General features: G+C 39.1%; 2 protein-coding genes across 5 annotated transcripts in view; one reads left to right on the forward strand and one right to left on the reverse strand.

Moving 5' to 3' along the window:
* Positions 1-357: 357 nt before the first annotated feature.
* LOC129438650 (uncharacterized) lies at positions 358-4,681 on the forward strand. The gene is made up of 4 exons (XM_055197470.2): positions 358-497; positions 1,305-1,405; positions 1,502-1,675; positions 3,507-4,681. Exons 1-4 carry the CDS (start codon positions 419-421, stop codon positions 3,957-3,959), a joined length of 807 nt encoding a protein of 268 aa, XP_055053445.2. The 5' UTR covers positions 358-418; the 3' UTR covers positions 3,960-4,681.
* Positions 4,682-6,211: 1,530 nt separating this feature from the next.
* The window catches only part of znf638 (zinc finger protein 638), a 34,017-nt gene continuing 13,540 nt past the window's right edge, over positions 6,212-26,688 (reverse strand). Inside the window, exons 1-25 of one of the 4 annotated variants that reach the window (XM_073859857.1) lie at positions 23,296-24,248; positions 20,101-21,508; positions 19,255-19,316; positions 19,071-19,109; positions 18,594-18,952; positions 18,236-18,456; positions 17,588-17,755; positions 15,757-15,855; positions 15,608-15,657; positions 15,187-15,512; positions 15,083-15,114; positions 14,836-14,970; positions 14,597-14,728; positions 14,136-14,177; positions 13,888-14,019; positions 13,608-13,736; positions 13,460-13,485; positions 11,737-13,369; positions 11,579-11,638; positions 10,583-11,503; positions 9,232-9,536; positions 8,806-9,122; positions 8,268-8,390; positions 6,999-7,120; positions 6,212-6,431 (exon numbers count right to left, since the gene is read on the reverse strand). In XM_073859857.1, coding sequence (XP_073715958.1) covers positions 6,348-6,431; positions 6,999-7,120; positions 8,268-8,390; positions 8,806-9,122; positions 9,232-9,536; positions 10,583-11,503; positions 11,579-11,638; positions 11,737-13,369; positions 13,460-13,485; positions 13,608-13,736; positions 13,888-14,019; positions 14,136-14,177; positions 14,597-14,728; positions 14,836-14,970; positions 15,083-15,114; positions 15,187-15,512; positions 15,608-15,657; positions 15,757-15,855; positions 17,588-17,755; positions 18,236-18,456; positions 18,594-18,952; positions 19,071-19,109; positions 19,255-19,316; positions 20,101-21,294 — 6,711 coding nt within the window. In that variant the 5' untranslated portion in view covers positions 21,295-21,508; positions 23,296-24,248 and the 3' untranslated portion in view covers positions 6,212-6,347. Of the gene's footprint in view, positions 6,432-6,998; positions 7,121-8,267; positions 8,391-8,805; positions 9,123-9,231; positions 9,537-10,582; positions 11,504-11,578; positions 11,639-11,736; positions 13,370-13,459; positions 13,486-13,607; positions 13,737-13,887; positions 14,020-14,135; positions 14,178-14,596; positions 14,729-14,835; positions 14,971-15,082; positions 15,115-15,186; positions 15,513-15,607; positions 15,658-15,756; positions 15,856-17,587; positions 17,756-18,235; positions 18,457-18,593; positions 18,953-19,070; positions 19,110-19,254; positions 19,317-20,100; positions 21,509-23,295; positions 24,249-26,688 lie in introns of those variants that run through there. The other 3 variants (XM_073859856.1, XM_073859855.1, XM_073859854.1) reach the window with 3 other exon arrangements.

Genomic DNA, 26,688 nt, shown 5'->3' on the forward strand with positions numbered 1-26,688 from the left:
AATAATTATAAATGATCACTATAACATTGTAAAAACAACAAATCTAATGGTAGCATGGTGCCCTAAGATTTTACACAGTACTGTATGTATGTTTATGTACGTGTGGGTGGGTGTGTAAAAATTAGAGGGTGGTTTCATTTCTATGTAGATTTACGAATATTAATTTATGACACTTTAATATGGTATAAACAGGATGTAAAACCTAAATCTGGTCATATTTAATTTTTACCCTATTACAAATTGCTATAAATAAAATAAAATTCTTCAGTTATTTAGTCATTTATCATAGTTATTTAATAAAACAAATATGTCTGGGTTACATAAAATAAGTAAACATATCCTCATGTAAGCCACGTGATTAACTGGAAAGAGAAAGAAAAAAACAACGCTTTATGTGTACCTTGTAGTCACTGCAACAATGACGGAACAGCAACAAGAAAAGCGCTACGATCCTAAAGACACAACACTCAAGTTTGTTTCGCGCCAGGATGACATAAGTATGAACAATGAATCCATCTCCATGTTTTTTTTTTAGAATACTTTGAATGATTAGTGTTTTTTTCTAAACGAAAATAACCTTTTACATAGAAATGCACGTACTGCTTGATATATTGTTCATTATCATCAGATCACAAATAATCTCATAGCGTAATGTTAAAAAGTTTATTGATATGTTGAAATAATCCATATGGGTTATAAACTGTGCTCATGATCCCACACAAAGGACGATAACTAAAGTGAAAGTAAATACAATCTAGACAACAGTGTAATCACCACATCTATAATGATAGAGAGGAACGACTATGTCGTTATCAGTACGATTTTATAGCTACAGCTGATGAACGATAAAACATTGACAGCCAATCAAAATCCGTTCGCATTTAAAAGGCGCGTGCATTTAAAACTACGTGGACCACAAAGTCTTCCGCGCATGTTGTTTCACTGTTGTCTAGACTTTATTTACTTTATGTAAGGAATGGTTGACGACGGGCCATTGAATTATAAGAAAATAATGCACACCAAGGTGGTAATGCGGCACGACGCGAAGCGGAGTGCCGTTACACCGCAGGTGTGCATTGTTTTCAAATAGTTCAAAGGACCGGAGTCAATTATTCCTCTTATACCACGCCCACCACAAACATTGCTCAGGTGCCTATTTTTAAGACATTTGAAAAGATAGGTGTGCGGTTTACAGAAAAATAATCAACACCCATAGAACATTTCTCAGCCAATCAGAATGCAGCATTCAACAGACCCGTGGTATAACTAATAGTATTTATTATAAAGATGACGTTATCTTGTAGCTCTGGACGATGACCCAGACACTCTTAGAGCTGAGATGTCATGTGGCCATGCAGTCACTCCAGATTCACTTACTGGATGGTGTCGTAGTCTACTTGACCAGGTAAGACAACTGATTAAAAAGGGAAATTTATAATATGCGCATTAGAGTCTTTAGGTGAGCAAGTGTTACTATTACACTTTCGTACATTTTCTTTAGGGGCAGTACAAGTTCATGTGCCCTGCACTTAAAGACGGGACAACACAAAAGTGCAATGCAGAATGGCCGTACGTGGAGGTGCGGCGATTGGCTCTGTTGACACAAGAGGAGCAAACCCATTTTGAAGAAACGTTGGCTGCACTGGCCGCAGCCGAATACTGTGAACACAAAACAGTGCGTATCTTGCATAACACGCAGCCATTATCCAAATGAATTGTTTCTTGTATAGCCTAGTAGGCTATGTAGATTTATAATAAATGCTGTTTCTAATAGCAAATACACTCACCTAAAGGATTATTAGGAAGACCTGTTCAATTTCCCATTAATGTAATTATCTAATCAACCAATCACATGGCAGTTGCTTCAATGCATTTAGGGGTGTGGTCCTGGTCAAGACAATTGCTGAGTCCCAATTCGCCTACTTATACTACGACCTAAAAGTATTTACTTTTTTTGTGATACTTTTGAGTGTGTAGCAAAAGAGTATCTGGGACATACTTCGATGACGTCATGCAACGTGAACGAAAACGTGGTTGGCCTAGTTACGCACACCACGATTGTTAACAAAACCGCTGATTTCCGCGCTTCTTTTCCCTGTGAAAAGGGCGTCATTGGCAATGCGCCAGTTAATGAGGTGCTCAGTATCTTCATCGGACCCTACAAGATAAACACAGTACTTTTTTGGCACAACATAATCTGAATATTACGAGACAATAACATATAACTTTGATTAGGGTTAAACATTTGAATTCCTACACTTAAAAGCTGAGGGTGCATCTCCGCTGCTGCATCCAGCTGCCATTTTAACATCACCACAAAGCTTGCAATGGGTTGTGGGCAATATTAGCCGTTAGAGTGTGCATTGATCTGCACTTCGAATTCTAACCGGAAATAGTAGACCATCCGGTTATCTTTGGGATACTCATTTCAACATACTATGATTTGGGATGTACTAATTTTGCATACTATTTTAGACGGATAGTATGCGAATTGGGGCTCAGCCAATCTCCTGAACTCCAAACTGAATATCAGAATGGGAAAGAAGGGTGATTTAAGCAATTTTGAGCTTGGCATGGTTGTTGGTGCCAGACGGGCCGATCTGAGTGGTTCACAATCTGCTCAGTTACTGGGATTTTCATGCACAACCATTTCTAGGGTTCACAAAGAATGGTGTGAAAAGGGAAAAACATCCCGTATGCGGCAGTCCTGTGGGCGAAAATGCCTTGTTGATGCTAGAGGTCAGAGGAGAATGGGCCGACTGATTCAAGCTGATAGAAGACCACCGGGTACCGCTCATCTCCACTACAAATAGGAAAAAGAGGCTACAATTTGGAAAAATGTTGCCTGGCCTGATGAGTCTCTATTTCTTTTGAGACATTCAGATGGTAGAGTCAGAATTGTGGGTAAACAGAATGAGAACATGAATCCATCATGCCTTGTTACCACTGTGCAGGCTGCTGCTGGTGGTGTAATGGTGTGGGGGATGTTTTCTTGGCACACTTTAGGCCCCTTAGTGCCAATTGGGCATCATTTAGATGCCACGGCCTACCTGAGCATTGTTTCTGACCATGTCCATCCCTTTATGACCACCATGTACCCATCCTCTGATGGCTACTTCCAGCAGGATAATGCACCATGTAACAAAGTTCAGATAATTTCAAATTGGTTTCTTGAACATGATAATGAGTTCACTGTACTAAAATGGCCCCAACAGTCAGCAGATCTCAACCCAATAGAGCATCTTTGGAATGTGGTGGAACGGGAGCTTCGTGCCCTAAATGTGCATCCCACAAATCTCCATCAACTGCAAGATGCTATCCTAGCAATATGGGCCAACATTTCTGAAGAATGCTTTCAGCACCTTGTTGAATCAATGCCATGTAGATTTAAGGCGAAAGGGGGTCAAACACAGTATTAGTATGGTGTTCCTAATAATCCTTTAGGTGAGTGTATATTTTCTTTATAAATCCCTTAAGCTTTACCTTAGTTATCTCTTTCTCTCCAGTGCCCTGGATGTCATTCATTTGTTGAGAGAGGCGATTTAACCAACCTGTGTGTCATGTGCACTATCTGCACAGCTGAAATGAATAAGACATTTCAGTTCTGCTGGCAGTGCATGAACAAGTGGAAAGGTCCGGGCCCGCGCTCCGACCGCTGTGATAACGCCGACTGCATCAATCCTGACATAGAAAAGTTGTCAAAATGTCGTAATGTAACACTCCCTTCAGTTAAAAATGTGACTTGTCCCTCTATGCGAGCTTGCCCTACTTGTGGCAATCTGGTGGAGCACGACACAACTGGATGCAAGAATATCATATGTAATCGTTGCACAATTGAATTTTGCTTTGTCTGCCTGAAAATCACTCGAGTGTGCTTGCAAACAAGCACACATTTTATGCCCTGTTCTGGTGGGGTTGCACCACGGCAGACCTCTATTCCATCCTGGAATAGAAGATAAATGTCTGTAATGATGAAACTGGGCAACGCTTTACAATAAGGTTGACATTCCTGTTTTGTTAACATTAGTTAAAGGTGCAGTGTGTAATTTTTAGAAGGATCTTTTGACAGAAAAGCAAAATAATATACAAAACTATATTATCAGGGGTGTTTAAAGACCTTTCATAATGAACCGTTATGTTTTTATTACTGTAGAATAAGATGTTTTTATCTATATACACAGAGGGTCCCCTTACATGGAAGTCGCCATTTTGTGCCGCCATTTTTCTACAGAAGCCTGTAAAGGACAAACTTTTTTACCAAGTTGTCTCAGACGATGAGGTTTTTTCGGGTGGCGGATACCGTAGCTTCTCTATGCGTTTCAAAAGTGAGGGGTAAGCAGTGGACTGAGCCGTTGGTTGTAATTCGCAACCTTACCACGAGATGCCGCTAAAACTTACACACTGCACCTTTAATGCATTAGCTATCATGAACTATCAATAAACAATAATGCTACATTTATTAATCTTAGTTGATGTTAATTTAGTAAGATTAATCCAGGACTAGGCCTTAGTTATATTGGGACATTTAAGTAGTTTTTTTTTTACAAAATACATTACTGGTGTGCATCTTGAAATAAAACAATGGTACTGATATATGTTAAGACAGTGGTTCTCAAACTGGGGCCCCAGTTTAAGGACATTTTTATAAAATACATTAATTTAACATACATTTTGTGTAATTAAACCTCAGAAAAAAATAAGGCTACTAACATTATACATTTTAACATGTTTTTTAATTCAAATTTAAAGTTTTGTCAAAAAGTTTCTTGGGGGGCATGAAGGGATGCACCGTCCACAAGGGGGGCCAAACGCCGAAAAAGTTTGAGAACTACTGGGTTAAGAATGTCAGTACAAGATGTTTTTTAAATTAAGTCAGCTTTAACTTTTAATTGGGGACTAGGACACACCCTGTCTTAAAAACTGCCCCTTTAACTGTTAACATTAGTAAATGCACCATGATCTATCATGAATAACTGTTTTGATATGAACCAACATTAATAAAAATTAATAAATGCTGAAAAACTATTATGTTTATTGTTTGTTCATGTTAGTTAATGCATTTACTAATGTTCACTCATACAACTTAAAAAATGTCTTCATATTTGACAGGCTGCATAAAAATTTTGTGTTTCCTCTTCACTAGAATACATAAACATTTTCAAAAGTCATGTAAACATGCAAGCTTTGTCTAAATTTCTATATCCACTAATGTTTGTTATTCTTTTATTGATTGTTTTATTCATTCTGTGTTAAACTGGAAATAAAATATAGGAAGAAAGTAAAGTGTGAAGATATGTTCTCATGTGTGTTCTTAAAAATCATGTGACAGCAATGTTTTTAAAAAGAAGTTGCTTAACTGCTTTTGAACCTGTCAGTAAAGTCAACATATTGTTAATTGCCATTATGAGATTCTTATCAGTCCTTACATTTCAAACAGACACAAATGTTTAAACCGAACGTTCCTTAAATTCCAAATCATTTTTGCAAATGTGATCAGTCAACATAGATCAAATATAGTAAACTATAGAAAAACTTTTTTGTTTTAAAGGGGCCATGGCACAAGACTTTTTTAAGATGTCAAATAAATCTTTGGTGTCCCCAGAGCACATATGTGAAGTTTTAGCTCAAAATACCCCACAGATAATTTATAATAGCATGTTAAAATTGCCACTTAATAGGTGTGTGCAAAAATGTGCTGTTTTGGGTGTGTCCTTTTAAATGCAAATGAGTGGTTTGTTGCAATTGAAACTCAATTGTGTTGTGAATTATTTTCTCTCTCTCCTTTTCTTTGGACTAAATGGCAGTGCTGTGATTGGATAATGCAAATTAGGGGGCGGTATTATTATAGAACTCCTTATGACATCATAAGAAGAGCCAAATTTCAACTACCTATTTTCTCATGTGCTTGTAAAGAATGGTTTACCAAAACTAAGTTACTGGGTTGATCTTTTTCACATTTTCTATGTTGATAGAAGCACTGGGGACCCAATCATAGCACTTAAACATGGAAAAGTCATATTTTCATGCCATGGCCCCTTTAAATCTACGATAACAAAGCCAGTTTCTAGTTTCAAATAAATGGATCATTAAAGGCAATACTAATCCAGATATTTAGGCATTTTTGTAATCGTTAGAAATATTTTGCATTTTTAATACACATGTGAACATCATAGATCTTTAATTTAGACATTAAATTGTATACACAAAGACATTTATGAGTATGTTATGTGTTCTCTTTATTTAGCATGAGCTAAAGCATACCATTCTAAACAAAATTTATACAATACAATTTACCAAAAAAATCTTGGACCCATTTTATAAGATTGTACAAAAAAAACCTATAGGGATTATTCAGATGCAGAACTCTGACTGGACGTCATGTGTGTTGAGCCGCCACCCTGCTCCTGAGACTTGAGCTTTTTATAATATTTCTGGAGAAGAAAGAAGGATGAAATTACAAGAATACAGTACTGTGCCCTGCGCCTAATAGATCACTCAACTAAAAAAAGCTGACCATATCATGTGTGTTTATATTTCAAGACAAGTCAGCTGAGGTTATTTTTGTTTATCTATTACAATGTAAAAAGTACAATTGCTTTTAAATAAGCACCTTTATTCCCAAATTAAGCAAATCAAGTATATTCTGCTAAATATTAACCACATATATTGATTATCTTTATAAAATTGTTCAATAGATACGAACACATATTTTCTCCTACAGCTTAAGGGGATAGTTAACCCCTAAAAATGAAAATTCGGTCATAATTTACTCAGGTTGTTCTAAACCTGTATAAGCTTTTTATTCTGATGAACACTAAAGAAAAATGTGTGCTTATCATTATTTTTCAAAATGTCTTTTGTGTTCATTAGAATAATAAAACCTTAGTGTTTAGAACAACATGAGGGTGAGTAATTTTGGGTGAACTATCCCTTTAACTAGTAAATCATAACTTTAGTAAAATACGTAATGTAAAAAAAGTAAAACTTGTAATGTGTACCTCCATGTTCTGGTAATGCCGTAGGCTACTGCAGTGAGTGTTCTTGGCGGTTTCTTCATTGCCATAGAACAGAGAGCAGAGTCTGCAGAAGAAACCCGTCTTTGGTATCACAAAGTCAACCCCTATAATAAGCACAGGTATACAAAAAAAGCATGAGTGAGATGATGTTCAGGGTGTGCATAGACAAAGTTAAATTTAAGACTTTTATAAACTTTTCTAATACCACTTTATAAGAAATTTAAGATGAAACCTGCAATGGAAATACACATAAGATCATATTTCAGTTTGATGAAAGTTGTGAAACACTAAACTTATCGGCTGTGAAATATGAGTCAGGTGTGCAGTGGCTTATGTTATACACAGAACTTTTAAGAGATCAGATGAAGTTTTACCACAGAGACAGAGCACAATTTGTCATAACCTGAAAACGACGCCCACCGGGGGGAAAACAATCCATCCGTCTCCATTGACCCTGCACCGCGAGAGGCCGCCTCCTTGTCATTTTTTTTTTTTATAAGCATACTTGCCTCCTTGTCAAGCTTTTATAAGCGGTTGACTCCAAAAAACGAGCGTTTAAAGACAAAAGTGGAAACAGGCAACTTTTCATAGTACTCATATTATTAGAACTTCGCCCACTAGAGGGAAACAGTCAGCGATCCACTTTTTTCTCCCTAAAGTCAAGGGTTTACAGCTTGACAGCTTATAAAAACTTATTTCTGGGTTTTTTGGCTTGTTAGCTATACACCCTGTCACACAGCAGCTTGTAGGCATTATTCTGTTTTTGTTATAAGCCAGAAATGCCAAGGAGGCGGCCTCCTGTAATACAAAGTGAATGGAGACGGTTGGATTGTTTCCTCCACGGTGGGCATGGCTTTCAAATTAGCACAAATGCGCTCTGTCTCTATAGTAACACTGCTCTGTGTAAATACTTTGTTGGAAAATTACCATGATGGAGGATTATTTTAGACAACATCTGGATTCATTAGAGTTCAAGCAAGTTTGCATAAATGACTGTTTTAGCCTATTTTCCTTTTATTGTTGGATTAAAATAATAATTTTTTAACTTAATGGTTAGTACAGTACCAGCGGGGATAATACGTAAACTGTCTGGTGTCTTTATTAACCATTTAATGCTTTAAAAACTTTTACAGGGGGTAACACATGAGAAAACACAAAGAGGTTAAACTTTTCAGCATCAACTACATTTTATACTTGAGGTATAGACGTAAAGTAAATACAGAATGACAAAACCTCTAGTGGATCTCTTACCAATGGGGTTGTTTGGGATGTATGGGGGCAAGGTGAAGTCTTCAATCACAGGGAAATTAGAACAAACTTTCTTGGCCTCAGGTTCCTGGCTTGGCTCAGTCTCTCGCCTTTTTTTGGACTCCTCTGTAAATCGAATCACAGATAGCCATGAACAAAAAAAGCATGTTACGAAGAAATCTTAATGGCTTGTTAAGACATGTGGGTTACACAAGGTTACTCAGAATAAATGCAATGGTCTATATGTAAGAGCCATAACCTATTTCCTTGGGACGGGCAATGTATCAGATGGGATTGTCGTGTGCATCTCATCAGTAAAGCCGGTTGCGTGATTAGTAGCTTTCGGATTCATATCGCGAACGAATTGCCTAGCTTGTCAGTGAACTATGGCTCTGTGTAGTAAATGGCGCTCCATCTGAAAGCAGGTGATGTTGATTTACGACCAATCATGGAACCTGCTTTACTGATGAGATGCACATGATAATCGTATCTGATATATCGCCCATCCCTACCATTTCCACAACTTGTCCCTTTGCCATACCTTTGGTTGTTGTTGTTTTCTTGTCAGTGTCTTGTCTTTCTGACTTTCTAGAGCCATCATCATCATCATCATCATCTTTGATCCTATTGCACTCTTCTTCTGTCCCTAAAGTGACAAGCTCTGTGCTTGGTGCATCTGGAACGTTCACAACTTCAGGCATCTGGGATTCTGGCTTTTCAACATCAGTGGGGACTTCAGATGAGGGAGGAACTTCCTGTACGGCAGAAGTTGTTGCTGGGTCACCCTCTGGACTTATCTCAGGCTCATCCGCCACATTGCCACTGTCTGTCGCCCCTCTTTTACCCCTTGTGGATCTTCTCACTACAAAAACAAAAATATTGCTTGTGTCACCTTCCTTTGCAAAACACAGCTGTTCAATATAATGCAAAGGGTGTAATGAAAAATGCCTTCTGCTTTATTTTTTTACTCACTGGGGTTTTGCGGGATCTTCTTTTGGCCCTTGTAGGTCTCTTTTTTACTTCTTTTCCCCTGACCTCCTCACTGGGTGGTTGCTCCTCTTCATCCTCTCCCACTTCATCCACAGTTACGAAGTTCATCTTACGAAGCTCTTCCAAGTCACAGGCCTCCTCTTCTTGCTGGTGGGGTGATTCCACTGGCTCCTCTGGTCTGGGTGATGCAGTGATACTGGGGCTGACAGGCTTGACCTCACTCTGATTCACTTCCTCAATCTCTTCGTCATCACCCTTGGCCTCATCTAAAGTAACGAGGGTCTAAAAAGGACAAAAATGGGGCAAGTCAACACTGATTAAATGAACAGCAGATACAAGGCACAATGAAAACAAACCATGGTGTTAACTCATTACTCGCTAGCCATTTTTTGAAAAGATGCCCGCCAGCATTTTATGTGATTTTCACAAATGTTTCACAAAATGCATTCTAGGAAAATGTTCTTATATATATATAAACATACAAATATATCAAATGAAAGAAACAGCCTTCTGCTTTCAAACAAACAATAAAAAACAAAATTAGGGAAAAAATCCTATCTATATTTTTTCTCTGCTTATAACCTCTTAAATGTGTGTATTTCTTTAAAAAAAATTTTTTAGCGAAAAGCTGAAATAATCGGATTTTTGCGAAGGAATCTTGTTAGAGATCAGATTCAAAATGATTATAAAAACATACACACTGCGCGAAATGGATTGTTTAAACTTGGGTACAACAAGCAAGTAGACTGTACGAAGATGACACGGAAGCTTCGGCGGCTGCGTCACACGTTAGCGCAACGTCACCACCATCATGCGGTGATCATGCTGAATTTCTGACACTGTCAGAAAACTATCGTAGGCTATCTTTGGACGCAAGACCGGGAAAACGGCCATCTTTGAACCCTTTCACTGTACGACATAGGATCACCAATGAAAAGCCATGATCACAGAAATCACGACGATTGTCCCACGATGGCAATCTTTTGTCTGGGACAGCCAATAATCGTGCAGTGTATCCCAGACTTTAAAAAGAACAAATGTTTCATCCTATCTTCATTTGTTCTCTTATCACCTCTCAAATATGGGTAGGTTTCTTCAAAAATACTAAATGTTGAACAAAAAGCTGAGATAAATATGTTTGTGAAGGACTTTTGATTCAGATTCAGACCAAAGATCAAAACAGACAAAGTAGTTACTGCTTTTAGAGCTGTATATGCTGTGGTGTTTTAAAAGCTGGGTAAGAGCCACCTAATGCATTATAGTGATATAACTTGCCAATGGCAGGGAAAGAGTTAACAGGGAAATGTATGTTAGAAAAAAAAACTGACCTCAGGATCAAACTCTTCCTCTTCAACAATCTCATCAAGCGTGACAAGACCTTGAAGTTCCTTGTCCAGCGCGCATTCTTCACTGCCAGTTTCATCATCTCCCACAACCTCATCGACGGTCATAAGTGCCTCAGGCACTTCATCAACCTTCAACTGCTGTTCCTCATCTGTTTTATTAAGAACATCTTCCTCACCCTCAATGACTTCATCAAGAGTCACCATTGCCTCATTAGAGGTAAGGTCAGAAATCACAGTTTCCTCTTCCTTATCCTCCACATCGACAGCTGGGCCCTCAGACTGCCCTGGACCATCATCTGACTCTTCGTTGGAAATTGCCAGGCAGCTTTCTGTATGTACAGGGGAGGAAGAAACAGGGTGGCTTTGCTCAAGTTGGTCTAAGGGCTCGATGTCAATGTTTTCTGAAACAGTCCCTATATTAACATCGGGATCAGTCTCTGTTGGAGCAGAAGATTCTGTTACAGTACAAGGCTCAGTTGCCTCACATTCATCAACAGGAGTTTCCATTTCAACAGTTTCAGTCTGATCATCTACACTCATTTCCTTAGGCTCTTCGAGCTCATCTTGCTTTTGAGATACCACAGCCTCTGCAACTGGTTTTGTTTCTTCAGTCTTGTTTTCCTGTTTGTCTGCAGTGTCCGTAACTTTAGGGTCCTTTGTTCCAGAAGATCTAGTCTTCCTTGTTGTAGATCTAGTAGTTCTCTTCTGTTTTGATTCTAATGGTGTAGTTGACCTTCTACTGGGAGAGGGAGCAGTGGGTTCATCTTTGATTTTCTCATCATTGGCTACAGCTTCTGAGCTTAAGACCACATTGTCATCATCTCCGACCTCGTCAACCGTCACAAATTCATCCAAGTTAAAGGGAAACGGTTCTTCAGATAAGTTTGACTCTTCATCTCTTGCCTAAAAAATACAAGAACTTCAACAAAACACATAACTACAAAGAGCGACAAGCATATTATTTTCTGCGACAATCACCTTTTCGGTTGACCTTGTTTTTGAGTGACTCCTTAAGGATTGTGAGCTTTTACTGTGACTCTATAAAAAAGGCAAATGACACAAATTAGGGCCAAGCATAACTGAAAAGGTCTTAAATTGAACAAGAATCTTTAAAACAATCATAATTTCTTTCTCACCCTGCGATCATCATCATGCCCCCTCAGTCTTTTTGATGGGGGGCTAGATTCCTGCCTGCTTTTCCGTGAGCATGACCCAGACGATCCTCCACGCCTGGTGGAAGGGGCATCTTCTTCAGAATTTCCCCTGCTTCTGTGTCTAGAAGATGACTCCTCCTCTGAGGACAAGGTGTCCACGTGCCTGCTTCTGGATCCTGAATTCTGAGGTTTTTTCTCCTTTTCAGACTGCACTTTTTTGTTATCGGCTTTTGCGCCTTTTTTAACTGCTTGAGCAGATTTCTCTGATAAAGAGGGCTTCCTGGAGCTGCTTGTTCTTTCTTCAGCTTTTTTCTCGCCTTCTGCTTTCTGTCTGGCTTCCTCTTGAGCACGTTTTAATGAAGACTGCAAGCGACACTGATGAACTGCTAATTCAAGGGCCTTCAAAATCTCCTGCGTAACAGGAGGAAACTCCAAAGATGGGTCATCAAGGGACTCTGGCACAGTTTGAGGACTGTTTGATGCAGGCATAACTTTCTGCTCAGAAGAGGGCAGGTCTAAGGTTGCGATGGAGTCAGACTCTACAGCTGCAGATGGAGCCTTCTCATCAAGTTGGGTCTGGTCACTAGACTGAGATTTAACTTCTGTATCCAAAGGTTCAGATGGTATTACACCCTCTGTTTGTTCATCAATCTCCTGTACTTTAGACTCTCCTGGATTCTGGGTCTCCATGTCCTCTGTTGCTTCACCGCTAGCAGAAGCACCAACTTCCAAATTTGGCATCAACTCAACATTAACATCTTCTGCCAACTTCTCATTGTCCACTGCACTCTCTTCCACAGAGGCAAGACCAAATTCTTTAGGAGCATCTTCAGCTATCTGGACCTCCTGATCATTTTTGGGTAAACACTCTGCTTGATGCGTTTCAGCATCGGTGGTGGGAGTTGAGGATGCTAAATCAGGCACTGTGTTTACAGGCCCATCTGAAGTTGCAGATTCTAAAGTAGGATCAGAGGATCCAGCTTCAAGCTCAGCTTTGACAGACTCCAATGATACTGTAGATTCTCCAGTGGGACTTAAAGGTTCTGTTTTCACAGACTCAACCTCTGGGGTCACCATCATGGCCTCTACCTCTGATTTCACTGCCACAGACTCAACCTCAGGGGTCACTGCAACAGACTCATCCTCTGTGGTCACCACCATGGCCTCCACCTCTGATTTCACTGCCACAGACTCAACCTCTGGGGTCTTTTCAGTTTGGGAATCATTTGAGCTGCTTTCCACTTTACTTTCAGCATTAGTAGTTTCTACATTAGCAGACACATTATCTGTGATTGCACTGGGAGCCACAGTATTTTCAGCAGTGTTTTCAACCGTAGTGTCTGGGACACTGTCAGCACTGTGTTTTGCTTCCTCGCTTTTAGCAGTAACTTCTTTTTCAGGTACAACAGCAGCAGCATCATTCGAGACCTCTTTATTTATAGGGGGAACTGCAGGAATGTTGTTCTTGGCACTAGCAGGGTCAACCATCAGGCTTGCTGTTGAAGCAGCAGCACTGTTCTTCACAGAAGCAGAAGTACTCGCAGCTGCAGCCACTGTCTTTTTAACCACGGGGGTATTAACATTTCCCTTAGCTGATTTAGCAAGAGGTGTAGCCCTAAATGTAAAAAAAAAAGGATTAATCCATATTTACAGAAGCGCATGTACTCATGTATACAGGACAGACCATTGAAAAGAACCCTCTTACCCTTTTGCAACTGGCTTCTTTCTCACCTAAAATACACAACAAAACGGTCAGTTTATAATTTTTTAACTGGACACCACCTTCATAACACACATCAACATCTGTAAATGTGCTGAGGTGGTGCCACACACGCAGATATCGATAACAGTACCTGTTCAACTACCTTGAGAGGTTTGGCTGTCTGGAAGGTGAGGGAATTGTTCTGGACCACACAAGGAGTCTTGAAAAAGCGTATGAAAATATTCCTAGCGCTACTGGCACTCTCCATTTCAAAAATCACCTAAAATAGAAATATAAAAATAATAAAGATGACCCTTTATTGACAGAAAATGTTAAGACAATCGAAATCAAGGTCACATAATAACATTTTAGAACAAAGACAATAAATGCAGGATTGTGTAAACAATATAGGTGCTAAATGTGCTGTTTACCCTGCCATTCAGATGCAAAACCTTCTTGTAAGCACCATGCTTCTGGATTAGGGTCTCTACTTCCTTGATTGCCTCAAGAGTTTTTGGCACATTACCGACAATGAGAAGACGCTCTGGTAATGTGATAATTTCCTAAAAATGGGAAAAATTAACCACAGATAAGTCTGACATACTATAGGTTAAATCAGTTTATATTCAATATGTGCAATGGTTAAATTAGCTCAGTTTAAACTTATGATTGTACTTACAGGTGACTTCTCCATACCCACCAGTACTCTAAATAGTGACTCCTTTAGGAACAAAAAGATTCATGTTAGACAACAGTTCATCATACGCATCTAATAGCAAAGAATTTAATCTGTGCCTCTAATTTTACTATAAACTAAAAATGGTTCAATCAAAGAACGAAGATTATTTACTTATAATTTATTTCCATTTTTACCAGAAATAAACTACTGTAAAAGAATCAGTTACAACAGAGTCCTGTGTTAAAGTGATTTTGTTCTATGTTAAAAAAAACTAAAACAGGAAGTGCTTCTGTACCAGTGTTGTCCATATCCTGCAAAATGGTCTATATAAAGAGCTAAATAAAGTGCGTCTGACATGTTTTCTTGTAAATTAGCATTTCTTATCAGACTCTCAATGGATTCTGACAACAAACCAGTATTTCTGAATGGGCTGAGAGAGAACAGAGAGCAGGCAGACTCACGGTGTAGTTCAGGTCAATAGGCTGCAACATCATCTTGATGTTTATTTCTTTTTCCTGCACTTTAGCCGGGGTCTCGGAGAATGCTTTTACCATTGCTTCAGCTGCTGCTTTGTCAGGCATTTGCAGGTAAGCCTAAACAAGAAAAAATATTTTTGAGAACAGAAACACACATATTTTAAAATATATACATCACAAAGTTCTCGCATAAAAGTAAATAAGTACCCATTTAATATTACTACCTTTTTCTGAGTGATAGCAATTACAGGAGTACATGTGAAGCCATAGGGTTTGGCCAGATTTGTTAGGTCATCCTCTGTAACTCCTTCCTCTGGAAGATCAGTAATTTCAATGATGTTTTTTCTCCAAGGGATTTCCTGTGGTCAATCAAAATACAGAGTGCATGCATAGGGCATGTTAATTCCAAAAAGAGCAGTAAAAGAAATTAAGATAATTATCCCTTGAGAATAGGTAACAAAAACAACATACCTTTTTTATTACCTTTTTGACAACTGTAGTTTCTGCCAAATAACAAACAAAAAGTTACAGAGCGCACTTCAGATGGTCATAGAATAAAAAAAGTTGTCACTTACCTGATGCCTTAGCAGGTGGTTTAGTTTTAGGCGTTTGTACAGTCTTTTTGGTTTCAATAACTTTTGACTTGAGTTTAGTTGACTCTTTTGCTTTAGCATTGGTTGAGTCCTTTGCTTTAGCTGTGGTTGACTCTTTTGCTTTAGCATTGGTTGAGTCATTTGTTTTAGCTGTGGTTGAGTCCTTTGCTTTAGCAGTGGTTGACTCCTTTGCTTTAGCAGTGGTTGACTCCTTTGCTTTAGCAGTGGTTGACTCTCTTGCTTTAGCAGTGGTTGACTCCTTGGCTTTGGAGTCTCTTGGTTTGTTTTGTTTTAATGGAATCTCTTTTCTATGTTGAGGAACACAAAAAACACAGGACATGTTCATAAAACATATTCTGTATTACATACCATTTTATAAAATACTGCATAGACGAGAACTTACTTGGTGCTTTTGTCCATCCGAACATTTTGCTTTCGCTCATGATCGTCACCCTATAAAAAAAAAATGTGCACGTTAGATGCCAGGAATTTGTTTAGTTTACTCTCTATGGTAGTTGATGCACTTATTGATCATGCAGGGTTTAAACTTACATTCTCCATGTAAATGTTAACAACTTGTCCATGAATTCTCACGTTTTTACACTTAAGCAAAACTCTGGCATCCTCCTCTCTCTCCATGCACACTGAGGCCTAAAGAAGGAATTATTAATGATTTTAGCAAAACATTTGATTTGATTTCATATTATACACTTCTCATTTGCTTACACAGCAGAGGCTAAATTGAGAGCTCAGATGCAGTCTAGTGGTGAAATTGTATTTTGCATTCAAACGAATAGTGCTCTCTAGCGCCTCGCATTTCCAAATGCGTGATGCAACTATGGTAGCCGTTAAGTAATCACTGATCTCCTTGTCCGTTTCAGCTGGTACACGTGTTCTGAATGAAAACGCATTGGTAGGCTAGTGCTTTTTGTCCCTCTCTGCTATTATAGTTTATTAATACGGCGGAACAACATGGAAGCCTCCTTGAACTTACCCGTTCAATGTAAGTAAAGAGAAGTAAAGTCAGATCACTGGCAGAGGTCATTTGACACCAACGAGGACATATTTATAAATAAAGACATTGATTTTGATTAATAAAACACCCTACTTACTAGAGCTGCATGATTAATCGTTAAAAGATCGTGATCTCGATTCGACCCCCCAAACGATCTTAATTCAGCATTTCGACGATTCAGGTAATTATATTTTTAAAGAGGAAAGACGCAATTTCGTCAGTTCTCTCGACAACACGCAATCACAGCGGCCTAGATGACGTCTTGACGTCTCATTTATTATTGCGCAAGCCAGATGTGCTCGTGCTCATGTTCGCTCCAGTGGTACAGCGGATGCTTTCGCCGAGAAGTTAGACAGAAAGAAACAGAAACTAAAGAGAATGAGTGAAGCAGAGCAATGCGCAGGTACGTCCGACAAGAACCTTGACGTTGTTTTAGTACCTAAAAGAGGATCTTATCCCTTCCGAAAGGGTTTTAAGCACAGGGGGAAACATTGGCTGCATCCAAATAACCACACTTTCTGTCTTTGCACTTGACTGCTTAAATTACGTTTTCTTGTATTTGGCCCAAGTGTAGTGGGCGTGAAGATTAAGCGTGCATGTAGATTTATTCACCAGATGGACATTCACACCACCAGCGAGAGCATCAAAAAAATGCTCAAATGCATTCTCTTGAAATCTCTCAAGCAGAGGTTTCCACCTTCCGATCGGTTGGCGCCAAACGTTTCCGTCTTGCGATTGGTCGGCGCCGAACCCCGTCATAGCTCATTACCATAAAGTAATGTTAATCCATGTCTACTTAAAATGTATATTTTAATGTTTTTCTTTAAATAAAATGAATACATAATAACTCTACAATTAACATTAACTGAAGATTATGTACACTTATCTGAAACTTTCAGAAGCATAATTCTTTGCATCTGTAAAAACTAATGTTAAACTAATGTTTAGGGGTTGTACATCTTTAAAATTAACAAAGTTCTTGAGAATCGTGATCTTAATTTTAGGCAAAAGAATCGTGATTCTCATTTTATACAGAATTGTGCAGCTCTAATACTTACTGTCCCTTTAATGGCACCTCAGTCATATTATTATGATATTAACCGAATGCTCTTTGCATTGAATGCTTTCGCTTCAACTCTGCTTAATTTTTAATTTGCAATATTTATAGTTGCATCTTTAGTGATTTTGCAACTTTTCACTGTGTCTTGTCCATAAAAGCCTGACAAAAATGCTTATGTACAAGAAAACAGAGGATTTTGCATCTGATTCTAAACTCTTCAAATTATAAAAAAGCAACTTACAAAGAGATTAGCATAAATAAGAGCCAACACTAAACACAGTATATAAAGCTAAGAACTGTAATTTTACCTCCTGAATTGCCTTAAGAAGGATGGCAGTATAAATCTTGCCATAAGGTTCAATGGCTTCAGTGAGTTCTTTGCTGGTAGTGCCTACAGGAACTCCCGTGATCCTTAGCAAGCAAGAAGTGCCTGGAGCACCCTGGGATCTGACCTTTACATCATGAAAAGACAACATCTGATAGAAATTAGTATATGCACAGAAATATTACAACATAAAGAATGTACCTAAACATTCTTCTTCGTTACATTACATTTTACATTTAATTCATCAGCATAAGCTTTTATCCAAAGTGACTTACAAATGAGGGAACATTTAACCATTAAAAGTTTATCATAATGTCATACTTCAGCCCATTCTCATGAAGTAACCCCAACTCCAAGCGACCACAGTTTAAAAAAATTGGAGAAACCTGTACATTAAATGATATAACTCAAATCCCAAATCTTACCCCGCGCAACAACGGTATGAATAAAAGAGAAAACAATACATAAAATGACACGAAAAGATGAGTGGTATTGAGCGAAAGGGAAGGACTGGCGTAAAATATGCACACAAAATTGCGCTTTCCAAAAGGAGTGCTATTTATATGCAATTCGTGAGAATGGGTTGCATATTTCTAGCAAAGTAATAGGAAAAAAAGGGGGCTCAACTGACCTCTGAAGAGCTAGTAGTCCTCTGGCTAACGGTCCTGGTTGACAAGGAAGAGGATTCAAATCTCTTAGGTGACGAAGACCGTCTCCTACTGCTGTTGCCTTTTGAAGCAGAAGCAGCAGAGGAACTACTTTTCTTCTTTGCTAGTTCCGCCAATAGGGCCGGTGCTAATGACTCTACTACAGCCTTCAAAGTACTACTATCTGTAATTGAGGAGAGCTCAGCTGTTGGCAAGAAAACAAAGACCTGCATTAGTATATTGAGCCATTTGAACCGCAAAACTTTAAATCCCTTATGAAAATCTATGAATGAATACAAATCAATTAATCCACTATAAAAGGAGTAAAGTAAGTAATTCTACCTGATGACATAAGTTTTTTGGCCAGCAGTTCACTATTGCTCGATCTCTGCTGCCGGTGGGGGCTCGACCGGTGCACAGGAGAGCGCCTACTGCTGTAAGCTGGAGACCTTGAGCGTCGGTACGACGGAGTACGGGACCTACGTCGGTAAGGGCTGGCCCGAGTCCTCCTGCGTGGAGACCGGCTGCTGCGGCGGTATCTCCTGGGGCTTCTGGATCGAGAGCGGGATTGTGAACGAGAATAAGATCGTTTGCGGCGGCTTGATGAGTCATGGCGGCGCTTTGGGCTGGGGGATCTGGAGTACGAGTGAGATCGGGTGTGGCGCTTGGACCTGCTGCTGTGTTCTGCTTTGGGCTCAGGTCTGTGGATAATTAACACATTTTAATTTTAATTAAGTAGGTAAATTAAATTTGGCCTACAATGCATATAAATTAAAACTCAAAGCCAATCTTAAATTTCCTGAGATGATACAGTCATACCTTAAAACAGAGTCAGCCTCAACATTCCAGTCTGGGTATCTACAAAAAAAAACACACGAGACTTTAAATTTACCGCCTAATTTGGTAACCTCATCTTCTTAAAAAAATTCCTAACCAAGTGCGAATTGATATCTTGAAATTGAACCGATTCAATTTTAGGTATAGACAATCATAAAACACTCACTGTTTCCTTAGAAGCCTACATTTCTCAATATGTACATTTGTGTTCTGATGTTCAATCCAGTCCTGTAAACAAAACAATTAAATGATATAATTAAATAGAGCAAAAAAACTTTGAATATTTAAACAAAAACAAAATGTTGCCATCACGATATAAAATTAACATTGCATAGATTATGTATCAACAGAACATCAATATTTATGATATGTATATTGATCTCAACTAAAAAAAAAAAAGACCTGCAACATTCCAGCAGGCAAAATTAAGGGCATGAAACAGCTTTTTTAACGTCCTATTGGTCCCACTGCTGTAGAACTGAAGTCTACGCTTCTTCATTACAAAATGTCTTAACATGAAAAGGAAAAAGTCCAAAATTTTGCATCAGGTACAACAAAGGTCAGTCTTGAGGGACACTGCTATCTGCATCTCATCTTCAACGCTGTGGTAGGTAGGTCATCAGGTCTTCACAATAAAGGATGCCATCTCTCAGTCCAAAAATCAGGAACCCAGGTGTCCAGGCCTCATTCCAAGGTTGTCGAAACTGGAACTGGCTTGGAGTAGTCAAGACACTACTTCTGAATTTAAACCCCCCCACTTCCTATATCATCTAATTAACAGCTTTTCTTTAACAGCAATCTGGCAACTTGACCATTAATTATCAATTTAAGTTAACAAACCTTCAAATCTCATTACAGGTTGACACTTTATTTCATAGAAAACTGTAGTACAATTTGAGCTCATTGTAGATCAAAACATTCGAAATGAATTAAACAGTATGTGACCCTTTTACATATAACAAAAGTACAAATATCTTACAAGTAAAACACTACAGGTTAATAAGATACTCACCTTAATCTGGACACATTCAATGTTACATAGAGAGCACGTATGAGGAAAGATTCTCGGAGTAGACGCCAAGTAATCATTCATCATGGTCGGAGTCGGAAGCCTCTTGGTGGCAGCCACGTTGATTGGAGGCGAAAGAAACGGAATCCAGTTAGCACTCGGACCTGCGGGGATATTCTCGACCTTCATCATAGGGACGGAACCAAGCAGAGGTGGAATCTGTGTAGGTGGTAGAATATTCTGGGAAGCAGGTGGTCTTCCTGGAAACACTGTAGGTGGTCTTGATTCCATCGCTGGAGGTTTCGGAAGCTTTGGAACTTGTGCAGAACCTGAAGCTGCTTGGCATTGCTGAGGATGCTTTGTTATATCAATGCCACTGAAGAGGGATCCAGGGATTTCCCTCCCATACTTAGGTGACTCTTCAGGTAGGTGTTCACTTGCAAAGTCATCGGGGTTCTCGTCAGGATAGTCCATTTGACTTGAATGTCCATAGTCAATGACTTTGTGTCGAGCATCAATATCAGCAATGTTCCTCTTCGATTTGCGCATACGGATGTCCCGTAGAATGAACGGTAGGTTGTCAGGAGTCAGCTGATCATCTGGATAGTGGCTCAGAAGCTCTAGGTCTTCATTTGAGAGTCCAAAGCTTGCTAGAATGCTGCTGGCACTCTCCGAGGTGTAGCGCGATGGCCGCTGATCTCGTGATGGTTGGCCGCCCAAACTGCTTGAACCCATACTGCCACCAAAACCTGAACGATCCAAGCTTGAGGATGCAAAGGGCTTGCTATGGCCCTGGAACACTGACCAGTCCAGATTATCAGATCTCGAAGTCCCTGAAAAACCACTCCCTCCTGACGAAAGCACTTTATCCCTTGTATCCTTTTTCATACGGGGATCTGCTGATTTGGACTGCTCCAACAATTGAGCAAAAAGGCGCGCTTCATTGCGGGCCCCCCGAAGGTTTCTGTCTATGGTGACATCATGATCCGAGGACATCTGCGACTGCCGTCCCAATGAGATGGGCATCTGCTGGTTTACCATCAAACCCCCACGAGAACTGGACACAGAACCTGGGACATGGCGGCCTGCCCCTAGTTCCATAACAGACTGTGATCCAGGACCATACTGGCCAGGCAGAATGGACCTCTGATCGTTAGAAAACTGTCCACCACGGGGATTAAATCTCTGATGGGACATAGTGACCTTAAGAAAGTTGAGCAAGGTCAAAGAAGGTAAGGGAATTGCAGGGGGAGTGACACTTCCACCAGCAATCGCATTCAGCTGGAGCAGTGCCAACTGAGTCTTTATCTGTGCTAGCTGGAGGGGGACGGGTCCCAAGAGCGGCAGACTCCCAAAATGGCTCAGGGAATTTGCAACTGGGCGCACGCAACTTTCCAAGAACAATGCAAAGCTGGAAAAATCAGGGGGAAACAGACAGAAAGGGTTACTGGCTCGCCTTTCACGTCTTGACACAAAAATGGCAAAATGGTTGCAACCACTTTTCCCCTCGATTACACATTAAAACTCCAGCTTCAAAATCCTTCTTCACAGGATTTAAACCGCATTCCATGTTTTCACTGAAGAAGAAAACAGCAAGCAAAAAGGACAAGACACACAAAGGAATATATCACAGTTTAAGCATACCTTCACACATGCACGCATGACGTTTAGTTGTTTTTATCCTAAAAAGTTATGAATTTCCCAAATATAACAAATTATGCCAATTAAAGATTAGATTTTATATTAACCCATCTGTAAATGATTGAATATTTAATAAAGCAACACACCATAATAGAGCCAGACACTGATATGAGCACCTCATGTTTGGAGATTTTTTTTCACTGGGTTGTTAAGTCCACTCCCAAAAGCACCTGAATATACTAAAAATCTTTCATTGCCATTATTGTCATATCCTTTATTTTATAACCTGACGTTAATTTAATATTTAACTATACACGACATTAGTTCAAATCAACTCTATTTGACTGTTTAGGAGATGTTATACAGAAGACCAAGTCGTTTCACAAATAAAGAAAATTATTACATTTATATATTAATTTTTTAGACATAAAATGTACAATCATTAATGGCGAAAAAAGGACAAAAAAGAAATTTGTAATAAGGCCATAATAAAGATTATTTTTAAACCTCCTGCAGAATGTAAAACCAAACTGACAGCAATCTCAGAACATCTGAAAATGTATAGTGATACTTTTAAAGTGAAATATGCATGCTATGTCTGGTTAAGATAATAAACATCTGTAGAACTGACGAAAATGCCAAAGTGTTTCAGTACTAGATGCAAAATGAAAGCGACCTGGGCCTGCGCTCGCCACCCAGCGAGTGAATACAAAATGTCTACTGAATAGTGACGGGCAGTTTCACACAGCAGCCATTTCTGATGCCCGACCTACATTCAAGCATTGGGAGTTAAGTGGGGTGATTTTCAGTAAAATTATTAACAAAAATGACTGAAAAACAAGACAGGAAGATTGGGTAATGACAACCACACAACCCAACAAGTGCGTCAAATAATCTAAGCACATGTTATGTGAATGTACAGATGTCTCATAAAACCTCTAATATAAACAGCTAAGATCAGCTGTAAATAACAGCAAAAAAACAAAACATTTTGGATGTAACGTTATGGGACAGCTGAACGACTGTTAAAACCCATCTACACTGTAAGCAAGCAAAGCCTAACCGAAACATAACAATAATAATAATAATAATAATCAACTCGAACATCAAACATGAAACGATTTAATTAAATTAAATTGCATTATTAAAATATTTGTCTGCATTACATGAGTAAGTTACACGAATCTTCCTGATCTGTCGCGTCGTTCGCTTGCAAGGGTTAACGTAAGTTAACGTTACACGAGGTTTTAAGTGGCGTTTGTGTGATCAGTATATCGCACACAAGATGAATACAATATTTCAACCAGCAAAAAGCAAAATATGACTGCAAACGTGGACTTATATGGTCCAGACGTATGCAGTGATCCGATGGGTGGTCGTGAAACCAACCCGATATTTGCAGGCCTCTGCTAAGCTGTGCCTGTATGGCCGTTTGGCCCGCGAGCTTAGTCGACGTCGTCGTTCACCGCGCAAAAACCCGCTTCAGACGACAACGCAAACATTACATTTGCAACAAGGTGGTCCCCAACAAAGTTGAATTGCGCCTCTATAACATACCTCGTGTATTTATATGTAAAATCTTACGGTGGAAAATCATCCGTTCAGGGAAATGTTCCGATATCTGCGGACGGTCGGCTTGCGTCTCAGACATGACCAATTGATCGACGATTTCTCGCTTAAACACTGTTTCAGGCAAAGCAATCAAACCCGGACGTGTGGGATACTGCTCCAGACCAGATAGTTCACAAAGCGAATTATTTGGTGTATATGTAGATCTATTTTTGGCGATTTAATATATAGTATAAAAAAGACTTACGCTTGTTGTAATTTAATATAAAGCGTGAGGGTACGGTCATTCCTATGCGTGGTGTCCAGCAGATGGCAGTATTTACTTGTAAAACTGTAATCAGTTTTCTTTTTCATCATTGTTGATGTGGACTGGATCATTACCATTAGTAAAATTTTAGTAAGTTTACATCATCGGTATTTTAAAATATTATTTGGGTATTTTTACATTTTAAATGCTAAATTTGACAATGAATATTTGTACTATTGCGTGATTCCCTTAAAAAAATAGTGCAGGAATACGAAAATGGTCACAAAATCCTGTAGGCTCTTGTAGGAATGTGCGGGTATGTGGTGTGTAGGTCCTGCAGAATTTTTTGTAAGGGTATATTTCTATGGTGAAAACTATGCTTAAAATCCCCTTAAGACCTCTAAAGTAGGTCTACAAGTGTCTCAATTCTGCCCCCTGCTCCCCCTCAATAAATAAATAAATTACTGAACAATATTGTTACAAATTCATTTCTATTGTAGATTGTTTGTACTTTTGCAGGTTAATTAAATGACTCCTAGTTTAGATGTGGCCTCAAGCAAGAGTTTGTGCACAGTACATCATCATGCAAAGAGTAATATGAGAGGTGTTATTCGTCTTGACTATATTTGACCTTAGTGATGTAATTTACATTTGTTAACTCTGTAAACAAGTGTTAACTTACATCAGTGATTTGAATAACATTGGACAGACACAATAATTTTCTGATGGAGAGAGCGACTTAGACTGGCTTATAGAAAGAAAGAGCTGATAGGACAGACAGAGAGGCATTTGAGGACCTTTTCCCCTCGTTTAAACATTATTGCAGCACACAGCTTTGCATGCAGATACATTCTTTGCTACTGGAAGACCACCGGGAGCAGCATGTATGCATATATGTGAATAAATACATACATGCTGTGAGAGACACATCACTCAACACTACACCGGGGACTCTCTCAGGAGTACTTTCATTCTTCAAAGGTGAACATAAACTTCATGTTGTATTGGAGGATCGAGATCAGACCTATTCGTGTTTTTTATGCTACCTGCAGGGTCTTGTTTCAGATAAATGTATTGTGTTATACAATACATTATTTATATTATATTACATTAAAAACATATTACAGATATATTGCCAAAAATAAAAGAATAAATAAGCTATTGTAACCATAAATTTGTGCACAATGGGTAGCATTGCTGCCTCACAGCAAGAGGGTCCCCAGTGTGAGTGTCAGTTGGGTCGGCAGGCCTTTCTGTGTGGAGTTTGCATGTTCTCCCTGCATGTATTCTGGTCCACAGTCCATAGGTAAATTAGAGATACCAAATATAGATTATAGTTTATAGATTAACTTGTGTAAACTAAATGCGTATAGATTAACCTTTCCATGCCATAAATAGCCATAAATGCTGGAATGGTGTTAAAACATAATAAAGAGAGGACATTTTGAAGGATTTTGTCACATTTATAAAAGAAAATCATGTTAGTTAAGGCACAAGTCTCCATTTGTTCTCCATTTATTAAAACCCATCTCTCTATCCAACAAAAATTTCTAGAACAAAGGTTTCATGTGTCTAAATTTACAGACACAGATGTTTCTCTGTGATCTCACTTGTCAAGTTTTTTTCCACTTTTTCTTTTGGAAAGCTTCCATGCTGTAAAAAAATCTTGACTTAAACAAGTAATTTAAACTTTTTAGACTAGTGAGAAGTTGATATAAATAATAAAAAAGTTAAATGAGCTTAAGTTATTTCAGCTTTATTTTTATAATTTAGCCTATAGCAACTTATAGTTCTAACTAGTCAAAAAAGTTGTAATGACTTAAAGAGCACCTATTTCATTGCTAAAAACAATATTATTTTGTGTATTTGGTACAATGTGTTTTCGTAGTTTATGGTTAAATTCACCCCCACTCTCTTCTGAAACGCATGGATTTGGAAAAAACTCTGTGTCCCTGAATGGCCAGCTGATCTGTACGATGTGATTGACCTGAATACATCTGATGTTAGCCGGACACGCGACGCTCCTTACCCTGTTTGAAAGATTTGGTTGCTTACAGGAGTTAAAGGGATAGTTCGGCCAAAAACGATATTAAACCCATGATTTACTCACCCCCAAGCTGTCCGAGTTGCGTGTGTCCGTCGTTTTTCAGACAAACACATTTTCGGATATTTTGGAAAATATTTTAGATCTTTCAGTTGATTAAATGTAATATTACGGGGTCCAGCCATAGTCCACGACCTTCAAGTCCAAAAAAAGTGTGTCCATCCTTCACAAATTAAATCCAAATGGCTACAGGATGATAAACAAAGGTCTTCTGAGGGTAATCCGTGCGGTGTTGTTGTAGAAATATCCATATTTAAAATTTTATTAACGTAATTAACTACCTTCCGGTAGCGCCGCCATCTTAGACTCAGGAGAGAGTATTAGCGTAGTGTACGCACTTTTCTTAGTGACGTATGACAAATTCGGAGGGTGGGGGGACAGAGCAGCAGCAGAGAAACCGCTGTATGCTGCATAAGCGCTCATCCTGAATGCGCATGAGACTAAGATGGCGACGATGCAACTCGGACAGCTTGGGGGTGAGCAAACCATGGGGTCAACACCATCCCTGGCCAAACCATCCCTTCAAATTACAGGCTGTAAGTCCGAAGAGGGAGGAACCACGACAATGTCGGTCTTGTCTACATCACCAACCCCAGGAAGTAAACTGTTGCCTACAATCCGTGTGTTTGTTGTAGTCCAAAAAAAGAGATCCACATTGGAGACGACAACTCGCGTCACCGTTCACTCCGGGGTCTGTACCTTTTGCATATCGTAACACGTACTAATACACACCTACACACCAAAGCAAATTTAAAAACGTGAATCGGACAATAAGTGCTCTTTAAAAATTCAAGTTGTTTAAAGGGCCCTATCATACCCCCGGCCAATGCGCAACGCAAGTGTTTTTTGCTAGTTTCAGCATGGGGCATTTATCATTTTCACATCCAGTGCTACATTGTTTAAACAGTTAATGCATTTGCGCCCATTTGTGTGCGCGTGGGCGAGCTGGTCTGAACATTAGGTGTGTTCACGTGCATTGTTATTTTGAGGCAACTACAATATACTCTACCATTGACCAACTAAAACCTGG

The sequence above is a fragment of the Misgurnus anguillicaudatus genome, chromosome 21 (assembly GCF_027580225.2).
Source record: "Misgurnus anguillicaudatus chromosome 21, ASM2758022v2, whole genome shotgun sequence".
NCBI classification, from domain to species: domain Eukaryota; kingdom Metazoa; phylum Chordata; class Actinopteri; order Cypriniformes; family Cobitidae; genus Misgurnus; species Misgurnus anguillicaudatus.